General features: G+C 40.5%; 1 protein-coding gene across 1 annotated transcript in view; it reads right to left on the bottom strand.

Moving 5' to 3' along the window:
- AXDND1 (axonemal dynein light chain domain containing 1) overlaps nucleotides 1-17,723 on the bottom strand; it is an 86,908-nt gene that overhangs the window by 37,800 nt on the left and 31,385 nt on the right. Inside the window, exons 10-12 of the mRNA XM_043567650.1 lie at nucleotides 7,923-8,063; nucleotides 7,123-7,227; nucleotides 259-379 (exon numbers count right to left, since the gene is read on the bottom strand). Of these exons, the coding sequence (XP_043423585.1) occupies nucleotides 259-379; nucleotides 7,123-7,227; nucleotides 7,923-8,063 (367 nt within the window). The remainder of the gene's footprint in view (nucleotides 1-258; nucleotides 380-7,122; nucleotides 7,228-7,922; nucleotides 8,064-17,723) is intronic.

Genomic DNA, 17,723 nt, shown 5'->3' with positions numbered 1-17,723 from the left:
GATTCTGGTGAGAAAAAGAGCCCTTAACTGGGCAATAGCCAGGTACTCAATAGAGAAGAAACAAAAGAAAAAAATGTAACTTTCCTTTCTCAAGGCCCATCAATCATAGCCACATTATTCATAAATTAAATACACATCTTCATTTTTAAAATTTTGTCTAGATTATTAAAAATGGTAAAGCAAAAAAAAAAAAAAAATGGTAAAGCAAAACTGATCCAGCAAAAAAGAAGTCTGAGTTATGATTCCAGATGAACCAACCTTTAGGGCCAATTCATATGTGGCTGAGCTCCAGACATCTCTTTCTGACATTAACTGTTTAATATCACACTCCATCCTTCCTCTTTGCAATGTGTATAAGTCATGGTATTCTTCTACAATCCTAAAAAAATTAAAAAATATATACAGACTTTGTTTTTGAGAATTCACATTTATTGAATAATTGTTATGATGGTGGACATTAAAAAAAAAAACAACTTTGGGGGCATGTGGGTAGATCAGTCGGTTAAGCACCTGACTCTTGATTTCAGCTCAGGTCACAATCTCATGGTTTGTGAGTTCGAGCCCCATGTCGGTCGGGCTCTGTGCTGACAGTGAGGAGCCTCCTTGGGAGTCTCTCTCCCTCTTTCTCTGTCCCTCTCCCATGCATGCTGTCTCTCTCTCAAAATAAATGAATAAACTTAAAAAAAATTTTTTAATAAAATGAACAACTTTGTTCTAAAATAGACAATTTGTTCCTTTGAAACTCATCATAAAGTAATTATGGTCTAATTGCTGGATACGTTAATAACACTAATATACAGTGAAATAGAAGAAAAAATAGTCACATTTCACTTATAAAGCTTATAAAAGTCTTAAAGTAAAAAATTCAACATACTTTTACCTGCTCTAAACACTTTTCTTCATGTTGTTTATTTGCTAGAATTTTCACAACATGGTATTCCAACAGAATAACAACACTATATCTCATTTAAAAACTCAGGATACAGAATAGAATTAGAATTCTTTTTTTGAGAGAGAGAGACCACGTGTACATGCACACATGCATGCAAATGGGGGAGGAGCATAGGGAGAGAGAATCTTAAGCAGTCTCCACGCACAGCTCAGAGCCCAATTTGACACAGGGCTTGCTATGACGACCATGATATCAGTACCTGAGTCGACATCAATAGTCTGATGCTTAACTGACTGAGCCACCCAGGCACCCTGAATCAGGCTTCTTCATTAAAAACACAAAGCCCAGGGGTGCCTGGGTGGTTCAGTTGGTTAAGCATCCGACTTTGGCTCAGGTCATGATCTCACGGCTCGTGGATTAGAGCCCCACCATGGGCTCTGTGCTGGCAGCTCAGAGGCTGGAGCCTGCTTCAGATTCTGTGTCTCCCCCTCTCTCTGCCCCTCCACTGCTTGCTCTCTGTCTCTGTCTCTCAAAAATAAATAAACATTAAAAAAAAATTTTTAAACACAAAGCCCAGTAATTATGAGCCGCTATACTTTTAAATTATATATAATTAATATACGGTTTAAAGAAATTCTGTACCAACCAACCAAAAGATTAAGTATATTCAGGTTAAGTACCTTTTTCTTAACTATTTTTTCTTCATGTTTACCAGAACATAACTTTTCCTTCCAAACTTACACTGAAGTTTACAATTAAATTGGAATTAAAAGCACTTGTGAGATTAAATGCAAACACAGAAGTTGTAAAGGGATAGCATTTCACAAGCCATTTGAGACACTACCTGCTATGGGATATTAACTTTGCTACAAGAATTAAAGGCCAATGACATAGAATTCTTCTAATTTTGATGAAAGCCGGGAACTACCAGCATCAGTTCTTGAAAGCCCTCTCTGTTTGGAGACTTTCACTTGTTCAAAGTAAGTAAGAAAAATTAATCACCCTAGGTGTCACACAGGGGAATATATATATGAAGATTCAATAAGTCATATCCCCTTAAGATTTATGCACGTTACTGTCTGAAAGTTAGACACTGATTTTGAAAAGGTAACTAATGACCCTTGTTTAAAATAGCAAAAGAAAAAAATTCAGAAATAACCTCAATGTCCAACAACAAGGGATTGGCCAAATAAATGGCTCTGTGATGAAAATATGATATAGCTAATTAAAGATCCTGTTCTTAATACTTTGGTACGTGGGAAAACTTTTCATGTTGTAACATGAGAAACCCAAATGATAAAATTATATACCCATTTTGATCTCATTTATATAAAAAATACATAGAAATAGAAAAAAGAAAATATATCAAAATATTAATAGTGATTTAACTCAGAGAACAAATTATGGATACTTATTTCCTTATTTATGTGTTTGTTTTTCCTAATTTTCAATAAAATGGTTATTATTTTTAAAAAAGTATTACTAAAAATTTCTAACCACAAAAAAAAAGTCCCACTTCAGAACCATCAATTTTTTTTTTAATTTTTTTTAACGTTTACTTATTTTTGAGACAGAGAGAGACAGAGCATGAATGGGGGGAGGGTCAGAGAGAGAGGGAGACACAGAATTGGAAGCAGCCTCCAGGCTCTGAGCCATCAGCCCAGAGCCCGATGCGGGGCTCAAACCCACGGACCGTGAGATCACGACCTGAGCCGAAGTTGACTGCCCAACCGACTGAGCCACCCAGACGCCCCAGAACCATCAATTTTTAAAGAAAATGAGATTTCTTTATCCTTCTCCTTCCCTTTCTCTCTGGTTTTAGATGTTTTGCTCCTATAATGAACATTAGCACAAAGGAAGTTCTAGCTTATTTTTTAAATTCACTCAACAAACATCTGTTTAGCGCCTACAAAATGCCAGGTGCTGTTCAAAACTAAACAAAATAAAACAAAAACAAAATCTTTGCCCTTACAAAGTTTATTTGGAAAAGATAATAAAGAAAAAAGGAAAAGATATTAAGTAGTGATAGTGCAATAGATAAAAATAAATCAGGGAGAGGGGACTGAGAGCACAAAATGCTCTCAGTTTTAAATGGGGGGGGGGGGGGACAAGGTCTGAAGGAAGGAAGGAGGAAGCTAGGGAGCTCTCTGGGAAACAGAGTTCCAGGACCCAAGGGGGAAGTTTGTCTGGTATGTTCAAGAACAGCACAAAGGCAACATGTCTGAAATAAAGTAGGAGAAGTCAGAGAAATTCTGGTTGGATGAGTCTTGTAAGCCATGTTTTTAAAATGTGGCCTTTTACTGTAAGATGGGGAGCCACTGCAGAATTTCGAGCAGAGAAATGACATTATTCTATTTGAGTCAAATTTTAATAGATAATACTGACACCACATAGAAATGTAAAGATGGATGGAAATTCAGATGGACGCACTAATGCTTCGGCAAGGTTTGACTTCAAGCTGAACAAAATTTTCTCTTCCTCATTCTTGAAGCCTTCTCTTTCCCTTCGCTTATTTTTCTGTAGAATCCTTTGTTCCAAGAACTTGGTATCGACGCTGATACTTAGTCACAAGTCTCAGATGGCCCGCACCAGCACTAGTCATGAGATCACCTTGAAGGCACGAGGAACGTGGCTGGCAGCACGTACCAGATTCCTAGTGAAACCACCCAGATCAGCCTTTTATCCCGGGCAGGTCTACAGTTTTGAAGGCAGTAGCCTGCTCTAACTTCCTTTGCCTTAAAGTAATAAAACTCAGTCCTCTTTATCCCCAAACTTTGTCTTCGAGTTATATTTCGAATACAGAACACAGAAGTTGGTTTTTGACAACAGTACTGGCTGGAATGTGGAGAAAGGCCCACAGTGGTGGGCTTACTACAGCAGATGTAAAAAGGAGATTCAGAGGTCCCCGCAACACCCCAGGCAAGGCATACAGACGGCACAAACGAAAGAGGTCAGGGGTCAGCACAGATCATGAAAGGAGATAGGATCTGCCGCTAGAGAGGTGTGAGATGTGAGAAAAAGAAAGGGACAGAGAACGACTCCAAGCATTTTGGCCCCAGAAACTGGAAGGATGGAGTTGCCATTAACTGAAATGAGAAAAGAATGTGGAAGGAGTCGGTTTGGGGGAAAGAACACGTTGGGGACATAAGGCATCTAAGCAGAGTGTTAAGTCTGTTGAATACGTAAGTCTGGAATTCAAGGAGGAGAAAGAATGAAACTAGGGGTGCAGATTTGCAAAGAAGGGTGAAGCTGCAGATACATATTTGTGAGCTGAGTATATACAGGTGATGGCGTTGGAAGCGAGGAAAATGAAGAGAGTAATTTAGGAAGCAAATATGGACACAGAAAAGATCCACAGAATAAGGAACAAGCACTTTGCCAGTTGGAAATTGGTGAGATGAAAAGGAACCTGCAAGGGGTATCAGTAAGAAGGAGCAGATAGTAAAGCAGAGGAAAACTAGGAGAGTGTAACCTACTGAAAGACACTGTTTTAAGTAAGAGCAGCTGGTCAGTTGTGACAAATGCTGCTGTTAAGTCAGGTTAAATGAGAATTGAGAAGCAGCCTTCAGACTCAACAACATGAAAGTCACTGGTCACTTTGACAAGTGCATTTTGGTGGGGTTGGGGGAGTGAAAGCCTGATTGGAGTGGGTTCACAAGTGACAAAGGGGAGGACCAGGAGTGGACATATTGAGTATGACAATTTTTTAAAGAAGATTACTATAATGGCAGGGGGGTGGGGGGAGGACGGGAGTGGGCAGGGTAACAGGGCCATAGCTAGAAGGGGATACGTGTGCCATCTTAAGATATGGGAGTCTTTTTGCCTTTTGGTTGTTGTTTTTGAGATGGGTGTTAATTATAGCATATTTGTATACTAATAGGACTAATCGGGAAGAGAGGGAAACACTAAAGATAGAGAAGAAAGAGGGAATATTTGCTGAAAATATCTCAAGTAGGTATGTGGGGATGTAACAGTACACAAGTGGAAAGACTTGCCTTGGGAAGAGACAGTTCATCCACAGGAAAAGCTGGGAAGATAGAATGTATGAGCACAGCTGCAGGGCGTGGGTAGATGTAGGGGTGAGAGCTTGAGTTCTCTTCTGTTTGCGTCTACTTTTTTGATTGTTTGCTTGCTTGCTTTTAGTTTTTAGAAAGCAAGTTCACCAGCTCAGAAAGAGGATGGTGAGATACTATTAGACAAATGAGGATAGAAGACAAAGTATAGAACAGTTATCTACTAAGACAAGAAGGGTGAATCAGCTACAGAAAACAGTAGTATATTCAGTGAGCAAAAACTGGTCAAGGTGGGCCACCTGGGTGGCTCAGTGGGTTAAGCGTCTGACTCCTGATTTCGGCTCAGGTCATGATCTCACAGTTTGTGAGATTGAGCCCCACTTCAGGCTCTGTGCTAAGAGCACAGAGCCTGCTTGAGATTCTCTCTCTCCTTCTTTCTGCCCCTCCCCCACTCATGCTCATGTCCTCTCTCTCTCTCTCTCTCAAAATAAATAAATCAACACTAAAAAGATGATCAAGGTATCCTTCTCAGTCTAGTAAGGAATAAAATAGAATAAAAGAAAGAATATACCTTTGAATATAGATTTTGTGTACATTCGTGTTTTTGCTGACATGCCAGTCACTCTTCAATACACACACACACACACACATAAAAAGCAGAAGACTATGCTGGATTAAAAGGAATATAAAACAAGATACAATGTGTGGCCCTAGGTTGGATAATGATTTGGACAATCCAATGTAAAATACCTTTTGGGGAACACTGGGAAAATTTGAACATTATCTGGGTAATTGAAGAAGTGAAACTTTACTGAAATAGGTAGACTGTTGACTAAAAAAAAAAACAAAAAACAAAAACAGGCTGTAGAACAGTATATGCAGTACAATTTTGGTTTAAAACAATGCATGTGTGCATATGTACATAGAAAAAAAGAATATATACTAAGATATGTATATCGGTAATCTATAGGTGGTGAAACTATAATATTTTTATTCATTTTTGCTTGCTTATATTTTCTACTTTACTTACAGGGCACAATACTGCTTCTATGATAGTATAATAATATTACTTTTTAATCGGTTAAATAAGAAAAACTAAAAACGCAGTCAAATTATCATTTGATAATGATAATTATCAGGTTCAACAAACTAGAGCCTGTGGGTTAAAGACAGCTCACTGCTTGTGTTTTGCATAGAACATAAGCAAAGAATTCCAGATTTTTAATTTTTTACCTATTTTACTTTTTATACGTTTAATGGTTAAAGAAGCAATAGAAAAACAGTATTTCGTGACACGTGAAAATGTTTTATTTTCATTCAAATTTCAGTGTCAGTAAACGGTTTTATTGGAACACAGCCATGTCCTGGCATCGTCCTTGCCTGCCTTGTCACCATGGTGGTGCACATTACAAAGGCAGAGTGGACTGCATAGCTGCATCAGAAACCGTATCTCGCCATCTGACCCTTCACGGAAAAAGTTTGCTAACCCCAGAAATAGGATAAAACACTAAGATGGTCGGGGCGCCTGGGTGGCGCAGTCGGTTAAGCGTCCGACTTCAGCCAGGTCACGATCTCGCGGTCTGTGAGTTTGAGCCCCGCGTCAGGCTCTGGGCTGATGGCTCGGAGCCTGGAGCCTGTTTCTGATTCTGTGTCTCCCTCTCTCTCTGCCCCTCCCCCGTTCATGCTCTGTCTCTCTCTGTCCCAAAAATAAATAAAAAACGTTGAAAAAAAAAATTAAAAAAAAAAAAAACACGAAGATGGTAGTAGATTCATTTAAACCTAAAAAAAAGAACAGGACTCACACTACTACTTAGGAAAATCAGTGGCAAACAAAACAAAAACCAGACACTTATTCATACTCATCAGACTGAAAAAAAATATGGACAAAAGGAAAATCTCCTACACCGACAGGAAGGTGCACTGGCACGACTACTTTATACGGCATTTGGCAACATTTAGCAAGACAAGGCTGTGCGTAGCCTGTGACCTAGCAATTCCACTTCTAGGGATACGCCCCGGAAAACTCACACAGGAAGACATTTACAAGATGTGTATTAAGTGGTGCCTGGAGGGGTTAATATATATAAAAGTTCCTTACATATATTAATCCCTCCCGGCACTGATGTAATAAAAAACTTCAAATGTTTCTATAAAATTTTGTTCCTTCAAATAAGCTGTGAGGCCTGATGACATAATGGTTAACATTTGGTAACTCACTTAGCATTCTTTTCAGCATCTAAGAGAGCTTGTGCCAAATCCCTGTGGGCCTTCTCTGCTTCCTTTGTTAATTTCATATCATGTGCCCGAACCAGACACAGCTCCCTGAAATAAAGCAAAGAAAGTTTACATTCATAGTTGAAGAGTTCCAGGAAATCGGATTTGTATACTCAGGAATCTTCTCAGTTATGGGTACATCTCTCCCTAGTTTTCACCCCTTAGAAACCAAATCAAGAAATCTAGCATACATTTGGATGGAATTCGGGCAGGTTTGGCAATGGAATCAGGTTGGCTAGAAAGGGCAGAAAGATGATGTGGGAGATCCTCCAGAATGGAGAGAAGGCAGATGCTAACAGGCCAGGCCACCAGGCTGCTCCGTTCTACCTTCTGATATGCCTATTTTATCTTTTTCATTCTTGCCACTAATCATCTTGACACAAGCTTAGATGATCACTAACCTTGACTGCTACTTAATGCCTATCCTCCTCTTTGGGATTTAAACCTTATCATCTGTAATCATGGCACTGTCTGTAAACATGATTAAGATCTCAACATCTCAGGCCTGGAAGGAGAACAGGAGTCTTTTCCCTATCAAACACACGCACAGCCCTAGTTTTGTGTTGACCTTTGTAACCCATGTCTCTACATCTACATCCAGTCCTCTCCGTTCTCTTCCTAAACCCCACAAAAGAAAAAAAAAGAGTCCTCACTTTTAACCGTTCTACTTTCCCCGTTTTTTATTCTCTTTAAAGGCATGGCTTTGGCCTGTGTTTTGTGTTTAAGATAATCACAGATATTACCTGGTCAGTTCTTCAGTAACATTCTTAAAATTGTACAATTCTTCCAAAATGCGCTGGTCCATTATTCGCTGAGTTACCATGTCTTTGTAGAAGTCAATCATCTGCCGGGCAATTTGGTCAAGCATTTGTACATACCGCTCTCTGCATGAGACAGAAAGAAGACAAGGTATCATGCAAAAGAAAAGGAAAAAAAGAGCCAGAAAATATGTGAGAGAGAAAGTAATGTTAGGGAAAGAAACAGGCAGACACTCATAAAAGATATGTGAAAAGAACAAGATAGGAAAAGAAAGAGATCTGACCTGTGTTTTCCTGCCATGCTCACACAAGTAAATGAATTGTGGAGGACTTTAACCAGACTCATAATTATGTGGAACATACTGTCTGAGATATAAAACAAAATGAGGACTTCTTTTATTTTTTCTTCTAAATTATAAACTCTATGAGGATAAAAACCATGTCTTATGAATTTATATACAATGGAGTTTTTATAAATAGTTGAATTCATGAATAAAACCACTTTTCTCAAGTTGGGGAAATGTAAAAATATACCAACTGTTTAAAAATGAACAAAGACCTTAAATACAAAGAAGTCATTTCTTTCAGTTTTGAATGAAACCAAATATTTGGAAGGATTACAAATGATAAATTTCAAATACTATGCTGAGCAATCTTTATTTATATTAAAAGTGATCTAGGCACAGCTGGGAAGATGGCGGCATAGGAGGACGCTGGGGTCACCGCACGTCCTGCTAATCACTTAGATTCCACCTACACCTGCCTAAATAACCCAGAAAACCGCCAGAGGATTAGCAGAACGTTGTCTCTGGAGCCAAGCACAGGCGAGAGGCCCACGGAAGAGGGTAGGAAGGGCGGCGAGGCGGTGCGTGCTCCACGGACTGGCGGGAGGGAGCCGGGGCGGAGGGGCGGCCCGCCGGCCAAGCAGAGCCCCCGAATCTGGCTGGCAAAAGCGGAGGGGCCGGACAAGTGTGTTCCAACAGCAAGCGGGACTTGACATCTGGAAGGTTATAAGCTAACAGCTCTGCTTGGAGAACGGGAGGGCTGGAGGACAACGGGAGGGAGAGTTGTTGAGCCCCAGATGACAGAGCTCAGCTTGGTGGGGAACAAAAGCGCTCGCCAGCGCCGTCTCCCTCGCCCATCCCCCAGCCAAAATCCCAAAGGGAACCGGTTCCTGCCAGGGAACTTGCTTGCACTGCACAAACACCCAACGCTGTGCTTCTGCAGATCCATCCTTCTGGCAGGTCGGGCTCCCTCCTGGTGGCGCAGGGCCCCTCCCGAAGCAGATCTCCGAAGGAAAAGCGAGCTGAGCTTGCTCCTCCCGCCCCCGTGCACCTTGCCGATCCACCCCAGCTAATACGCCAGATCCCCAGCACCACAAGCCTGGCGGTGTGCAAGTAGCCCAGATGGCCCATGCCACCCCACAGTGAATCCCGCCCCTAGGAGAGGGGAAGAGAAGGCACACACCAGTCTGACTGTGGCCCCAACGTTGGGCTGGGGGCAGACATCAGGTCTGACTGCGGCCCGCCCACCAACGCAAGTTATTCAGGACAGCACAGGGGAAGTGCCCCACAGTCCCGCACCACTCCAGGGACAATCCAAAATGACTAAACGGAAGAATTCCCCTCAGAAAAACGTCCAGGAAATAACAACAGCTAACAAACTCATCAAAAATGATTTAAACAATATAACAGAAAGTGAATTTAGAATAATAGTCATAAAATTAATCACTGGGCTTGAAAACAGTATAAGGGACAGCAGAGAATCTCTTGCTACAGACATCAAGGGACTAAGGAACAGCCAGGAGGAGCTAAAAAATGGTATCAATGAGCTGCAAAATAAAATGGAGACAACTACGGCTCGGACTGAAGAGGCAGAGGAGAGAATAGGTGAACTAGAAGATAAAATTATGGAAAAAGAAGAAGCTGAGAAAAAGAGAGATAAAAAAATCCAGGAGTATGAGGGGAAAATTAGAGAACTAAGTGATGCACTAAAGAGAAATAATCTCCGCATAATTGGTATTCCAGAGGAGGAAGAGAGAGGGAAAGGTGCTGAAGGTGTACTTGAAGAAATAATAGCTGAGAACTTCCCTGAACTGGGGAAGGAAAAAGGCATTGAAATCCAAGAGGCACAGAGAACTCCCTTCAGACATAACTTGAATCGATCTTCTGCACGACATATCATAGTGACACTGGCAAAATACAAGGATAAAGAGAAAATTCTGAAAGCAGCTAGAGATAAATGTGCTCTAACATATAAAGGGAGACCTATAAGACTCGTGACCAATCTCTCTACTGAAACGTAGCAGGCCAGAAAGGATTGGCAGGAGATCTTCCATGTGATGAACAGAAAAAATATGCAGCCGAGAATCCTTCATCCAGCAAGTCTGTCATTTAGAATAGAAGGAGAGATAAAGGTCTTCCCAAACAAACAAAAACTGAAGGAATTCGTCACCACTAAACCAGCCCTACAAGAGATCCTAAGGGGGATCCTGTGAGACAAAGTACCAGAGACATCGCTACAAGCATGAAACCTACAGACATCACAATGACTCTAAACCCGTATCTTTCTATAATAACACTGAATGTAAATGGACTAAATGTGCCACCCAAAAGACAAAGGGTATCAGAATGGATAAAAAAACAAGACCCACCCATCTATTTGCTGTCTACAAGAGACTCATTTTAGACCTGAGGACACCTTCAGATTGAGAGTGAGGGGATGGAGAACTATTTATCATGCTACTGGAAGTCAAAAGAAAGCTGGAGTAGCCATACTTATATCAAACAAACTAGACTTTAAATTAAAGGCTGTAACAAGAGATGAAGAAGGGCATTATATAATAATCACAGGGTCTATCCATCAGGAAGAGCTAACAATTATAAATGTCTATGCGCCGAATACAGGAGGCCCCAAATATATAAAACAATTACTCACAAACATAAGCAACCTTATAGATAAGAATGTGGTAATTGCAGGGGACTTTAACACCCCACTTACAGAAATGGATAGATCATCTAGACACACGGTCAATAAAGAAACAAGGGCCCTGAATGATACATTGGATCAGATGGACTTGACAGATATATTTAGAACTCTGCATCCCAAAGCAACAGAATATACTTTTTTCTCGAGTGCACATGGAACATTCTCCAAGATAGATCACATACTGAGTCACAAAACAGCCCATCATAAGTATACAAGAATTGAAATCATACCATGCATACTTTCAGACCACAATGCTATGGAGCTTGAAATCAACCACAGGAAAAAGTCTGGAAAACCTCCAAAACCACGGAGGTTAAAGAACACCCTACTAACGAATGAGTGGGTCAACCAGGCAATTAGAGAAGAAATTAAAAAATATATGGAAACAAACGAAAATGAAAATACAACAATCCAAACGCTTTGGGACGCAGCAAAGGCAGTCCTGAGAGGAAAATACATTGCAATCCAGGCCTATCTCAAGAAACAAGAAAAATCCCAAATACAAACTCTAACAGCACACCTAAAGGAAATAGAAGCAGAGCAGCAAAGACAGCCTAAATCCAGCAGAAGAAGGGAAATAATAAAGATCAGAGCATAAATAAACAATACAGAATCTAAAAAAACTGTAGAGCAGATCAACAAAACCAAGAGTTGGTTTTTTGAAAAAACAAACAAAATTGATAAACCTCTAGCCAGGCTTCTCAAAAAGAAAAGGGAGATGACCCAAATAGATAAAAATCATGAATGAAAATGGAATTATTACAACGAATCCCTCAGAGATACAAGCAATTTTCACGGAATACTATGAAAAATTATATGCCAACAAACTGGACAACCTGGAAGAAATGGACAAATTCCTAAACACCCACACCTTCCAAAACTTAATCAGGAGGAAATAGAAAGCTTGAACAGACCCATAACCAGCGAAGAAATTGAATCAGTCATCAAAAATCTCCCAACAAATAAGAGTCCAGGACCAGATGGCTTCCCAGGGGAGTTCTACCAGACGTTTAAAGCAGAGATAATACCTATCCTTCTCAAGCTATTCCAAGAAATAGAAAGGGGAGGAAAACTTCCAGACTCATTCTATGAAGCCAGTATTACTTTGATTCCTAAACCAGACAGAGACAGGCCAATATCCCTGATGAATATGGATGCAAAAATTCTCAATAAGATACTAGCAAATCGAATTCAACAACATATAAAAAGAATCATTCACCATGATCAAGTGGGATTGATTCCTGGGATGCAGGGCTGGTTCAACATTCACAAATCAATCAATGTGATACATCACATTAATAAAAGAAAAGATAAGAACCATATGATCCTGTCAATCGATGCAGAAAAGGCATTTGATAAAATTCAGCAAACTTTCTTAATAAAAACCCTCGAGAAAGTCAGGATAGAAGGAACATACTTAAAGATCATAAAAGCCATTTATGAAAAGCCCACAGCTAACATCATCCTCAATGGGGAAAAACTGAGAGGTTTTTCCCTGAGATCAGGAACACGACAGGGATGTCCACTCTCACCACTGTTGTTTAACATAGTGTTGGAAGTTCTAGCATCAGCAATCAGACAACAAAAGGAAATCAAAGGCATCAAAATTGGCAAAGATGAAGTCTAGCTTTCACTTTTTGCAGATGACATGATATTATAAATGGAAAATCCGATAGACTCCACCAGAAGTGTGCTAGAACTGATACACGAATTTAGCAAAGTTGCAGGCTACAAAATCAATGTACAGAAATCAGTTGCACTCTTATACACTAATAATGAAGCAACAGAAAGACAAATAAAGAAACTGATCCCATTCACAATTGCACCAAGAAGCATAAAATACTTAGGGATAAATCTAACCAAAGATGTAAAAGATCTGTATGCTGAAAACTATAGAAAGCTTATGAAGGACATTGAAGAAGATATAAAGACATGGAAAAACATTCCGTTCTCATGGATTGGAAGAATAAATATTTCAAAATGTCAATACTACCCAAAGCTATCTACACATTCAACACAATCCCAATCAAAATTGCACCAGCATTCTTCTCGAAACTAGAACAAGCAATCCTAAAATTCATATGGAACCACAAAAGGCCCTGAATAGCCAAAGTAATTTTGAAGAAGACCAAAGCAGGAGGCATCACAATCCCAGACTTTAGCCTGTACTACAAAGCTGTAATCATCAAGACAGCATGGTATTGGCATAAAAACAGACACATAGACCAATGGAATAGAATGGAAATCCAAGAACTAGACCCACAAACGTATGGCCAACTAATCTTTGACAAAGCAGGAAAGAACATCTGATGGATAAAAGATAGTCTCTTTAACAAATGGTGCTGGGAGAACTGGACAGCAACATGCAGAAGATTGAAACTAGACCACTTTCTCACACCATTCACAAAAATAAACTCAAAATGGATAAAGGACCTGAATGTGAGACAGGAAACCATCAAAACCCTAGAGGTGAAAGCAGGAAAAGACCTCTCTGACCTCAGCCGTAGCAATTTCTTACTTGACACATCCCCAAAGGCAAGGGAATTAAAAGCAAAAATGAACTACTGGGACCTTATGAAGATAAAAAGCTTCTGCACAGCAAAGGAAACAACCAACAAAACTAAAAGGCAACCAACGGAATGGGAAAAGATATTCGCAAATGACATATCGGACAAAGGGCTAGTATCCAAAATCTATAAACAGCTCACCAAACTCCACACCCGAAAAACAAATAACCCAGTGAAGAAATGGGCAGAAAACATGAATAGACACTTCTCTAAAGAAGACATCCGGATGGCCAACAGGCACATGAAAAGATGCTCAACATCGCTCCTCATCAGGGAAATACAAATCAAAACCACACTCAGATATCACCTCACGCCAGTCAGAGTGGCCAAAATGAACAAATCAGGAGACTATAGACGCTGGAGAGGATGTGGAGAAACAGGAACCCTCTTGCACTGTTGGTGGGAATGCAAATTGGCATAGCCACTCTGGGAAACAGTGTGGAGGTTCCTCAGAAAATTAAAAACAGACCTACCCTATGACCCAGCAATAGCACTGCTAGGAATTTACCCAAGGGATACAGGAGTACTGATGCATAAGGGCACTTGTACCCCAATGTTTATAGCAGCACTCTCAACAATAGCCAAATTATGGAAAGAACCTAAATGTCCATCAACTGATGAATGGATAAAGAAATTGTGGTTTATATACACAATGGAGTACTACGTGGCAATGAGAAAGAATGAAATATGGCCCTTTGTAGCAACGTGGATGGAACTGGAGAGTGTTATGCTAAGTGAAATAAGCCATACAGAGAAAGACAGATACCATATGTTTTCACTCATATGTGGATCCTGAGAAACTTAACAGAAACCCATGGGGGAGGGGAAGGGGAAAAAAAAAAAAAAGAGGTTAGAGTGGAAGAGAGCCAAAGCATAAGAGACTCTTAAAAACTGAGAACAAACTGATGGTTGATGGGGGGTGGGAGGGCGGGGAGGGTGGGTGATGGGTATTGAGGAGGGCACCTTTTGGGATGAGCACTGGGTATTGTATGGAAACCAATTTGACAATAAACTTCATATATTGAAAAAAAAAAAAAAGTGACCTAGGTGTTATATCCTAAGCCTGAGATCACTGAGTTATATCTTTCAGTTGGAATGGCCATTTAATCTCTCACCCATAACAGAAAGAATTATGCAGCCGTTGCTTAAACCCTTATGCAGTTCACACATAGGGAAGTGTCTATTTTAAAAACCACCTTCTTGGGGTGCTTGGGTGGTTCAGTCGGTTAAGTATCCAACTTCAGCTCAGGTCATGATCTCACAATTTGTGAGTTCGAGCCCTGCATCAAGCTCTGTTCTGAGAACTCAGAGCCTGGAGCCTGCTTCAGATTCTGTGTGTGTCTCTCTCTCTGCCCATCCCTCACTAGTTCTGTCTGTCTCTCTCTCTCTCTCTCTCTCTCTCTCTCTCTCTCTCTCTCAAAAATAAATAAAAACATTTTAAAAATTAAAAAAAAAACCACCTTCTTTAAGACTTCTCCTCCTGAAATAGAGGGACCAAATAGTCTGAAAGGTCTGCTTTAAAAAAAAAAAAAAGTTTATTTATTTTGAGACAGAGCACACGAGAGGGGAAGGGACAGAGAGAGGAGAGAGAGAATCCAAAGCAGACTCTATACTGTCAATACAGAACCCAACACAAGGCTAAATCCCATGAACCATCATGAGATCATTACCTGAGCCGAAATCAAGAGTCAAACACTTAACTGACTGAGCCACCCAGTCACCCCTGAAGGGTCTTCTTATTACAATACAACTACATCCATGACATAGCATACTTTCTGAAGCATTATTGGGTTTGCAGGAAAAAATAGAAATCTCTAGGGGCAACAAAGAAAAACAATAAACAAAATAAGCTAAGAATGGAGTGGGAGATGGTAATCAGTATTCACTAGGCAAACCCAAAGTCATGGTTGCCCCAGTAAAAATAACAACACTGCGTGAAGAGGGTAAGATGGCAGAGTAGGAAGATTCTGAACTCACATCCTCCCATAGGCATACCAAGGCTGCAACTGCATACAGTGCCACCCTACTCTGAGAAAGACCAGAAAAGCAGCAGAACAGAACTTTCACAGCTAAAGATATAAATAAAAAGTCACACAGGGGTGCTTGATCATGATCAAGTCATGATCTCATGGTTCATGGGTTCCAGCCCCACATTAGGCTCTGCGTTCACAGCTTGGAGCCTGGAGACTGCTTCAGATTCTGTGTCTCCCTCTCTTTCTCTCTGCCCCTCCCCTGCTTGTTTTCTCTCTCTCCCTTCCCCCCCTCTCTCTAAAACAAATAAATAGAAACAAATTAAATAAATAAATAAATAAATAAATAAATAAATAAATAAATAAAATAAACAGGTGGGAAGGGCAAAGATGCCATCAGGAACTAACCCTGGTACAGAGCCCCACAGGCAGGCGGGATATCACAAGTGTGATAAGTCCCCTCACCGAGGAGCAAGGGCTTCAAGCCCCACACTGGGCAACTCCTGCCCTGGGATCTGCACTGGCAAAATGAACCCCCATAACATCTGGCTTTGAAAATCAGCAGGGTTTAACTCTGGAAGAGCTAGAGGGTTATAGGAACTGAGACTCTGTTCTTAAAGGGCTGCCACATTAAATCACTCACTCTAGGATCCAACACAAAGGCAGCAGTTTGAAAAGCACCTAGAATGTAGTAAAGATTTATTGAGAAATTTTAGGGTATATGATAGAGGGACAAGGGTCTGTAAGAAATTTCTCCAGGAAGAGAAGTGCTGGAAAGCACCCTTTTTCCCCGCTCATTCAGGTGAGATGGCCTGACACTGGGGGATGCCGGCTCTGGCACCCTCCATCTACCTTGTTAGCGCCACTGAACCTATCCCAGCCTCCCCTTCCAGATCCACCCTGCCCAACCTGCTTACCCTGACAAGTGTCTTCCTAAGCAACTACTGTTCTGTCACACCCAGCAGCTAGCCTCAGCCAGCACAGACATTCCTTTAAAGTGACTCCTTCTCTAGGGAGAGCTAGTCCCACCCATCGCCATGTCTACAATAGTCCAACTGGGCCTCAGAGCTGGCCGTGCCAGGGACCAGCCCCACTTACCAGTGCACCCACAGCAGTTGTGGCCCAATCACAACAAGAAGGTACACATAGTCCACACAAGGGTCATCCCTGGATCATGTGGTTCGGGAGACCAGCAGGCCCCATGTGCTACTGGGCCCCACAAAGACACTTCTTCAAGGCCAGGAGACACAGCTGACCTACTTAATACATACAAGCAAACACAGAAAGTTAGACAAAATAATGAGACAGAGGAATATGTTCCAAATAAAAGAATAAGACAAAACCTCAGAAAAAGAACTAAATGAAACAGAGATAATCAACCTACCTGATAAAGAGTTCAAAGTAATGATCATAAAGATACTGACCAAACTTGAGAGAAGAGTAGATGAACTTACTAAGAATTTCAATAAAGAGATAGAAAATGTAAGAAAGAACCAATAAGAGCTGAAGAATACAATAACTGAAATGAAAAATACACTAACGGGAAGCAATAGCAGATTAGAGGATGCAAAAAAGAAAAAAAGATTAGAGGATACAGAATGGGTCAATGATCTAGAGACAAGGTAGTGAAAATCATCTAAGCTGAACAGCAAAAAGAGAAAAGAATTTTTAAAATGAGGATAGGGTAATGGACCACCAGAGCAACATTGAGTACACAACCATTCATATTATAGGGTCTCAGAAGGAAAAGAGAGAAAGGGGTAGAAAATTTATTTGAATAAATAATAGTTGAAAATTTCCCTAATCTGAAAAAGGAAACAAACATCCAGGTCCAGGAAACATAGACAGCCCCAAACAAGATGAACCCAAAGATGTTCACATCAAAGCACATATTAATGCCTAATGGCATTTTAATTCCAAAAACTAAAAATAAAGAGAGAATATTAAAAATAGCAAGAGAAGGGGTACCTGGGTGGCTCAGTCAGTTGAGCGTCTGACTCTTAACTTGACTCAGGTCATGATCTCACAGTTTGTGAGTTTGAGCCCCATATCAGGCTCTGTGCTGACAGTGCAGAGCCTGCTTGGGATTCTGTCTCCCTCTCTCTTTGCCCCTCCCCTGCTTGCTCTCTATCTCTCTCTCAAAATAAATAAAAATAAACATAAATTAAAAAAAAAAAGATTCTCGCTCCTTCTTTTCCTTTCCCCCAGTTGTGTTCTCTCTCTCTCTAAAATAAATAAATAAAAATAAATCTAAAAAAAAG

This window comes from Prionailurus bengalensis, chromosome E4 (assembly GCF_016509475.1).
Source record: "Prionailurus bengalensis isolate Pbe53 chromosome E4, Fcat_Pben_1.1_paternal_pri, whole genome shotgun sequence".
Taxonomy (NCBI): domain Eukaryota; kingdom Metazoa; phylum Chordata; class Mammalia; order Carnivora; family Felidae; genus Prionailurus; species Prionailurus bengalensis.
This window is presented reverse-complemented; position numbering and strand designations above follow the sequence as displayed.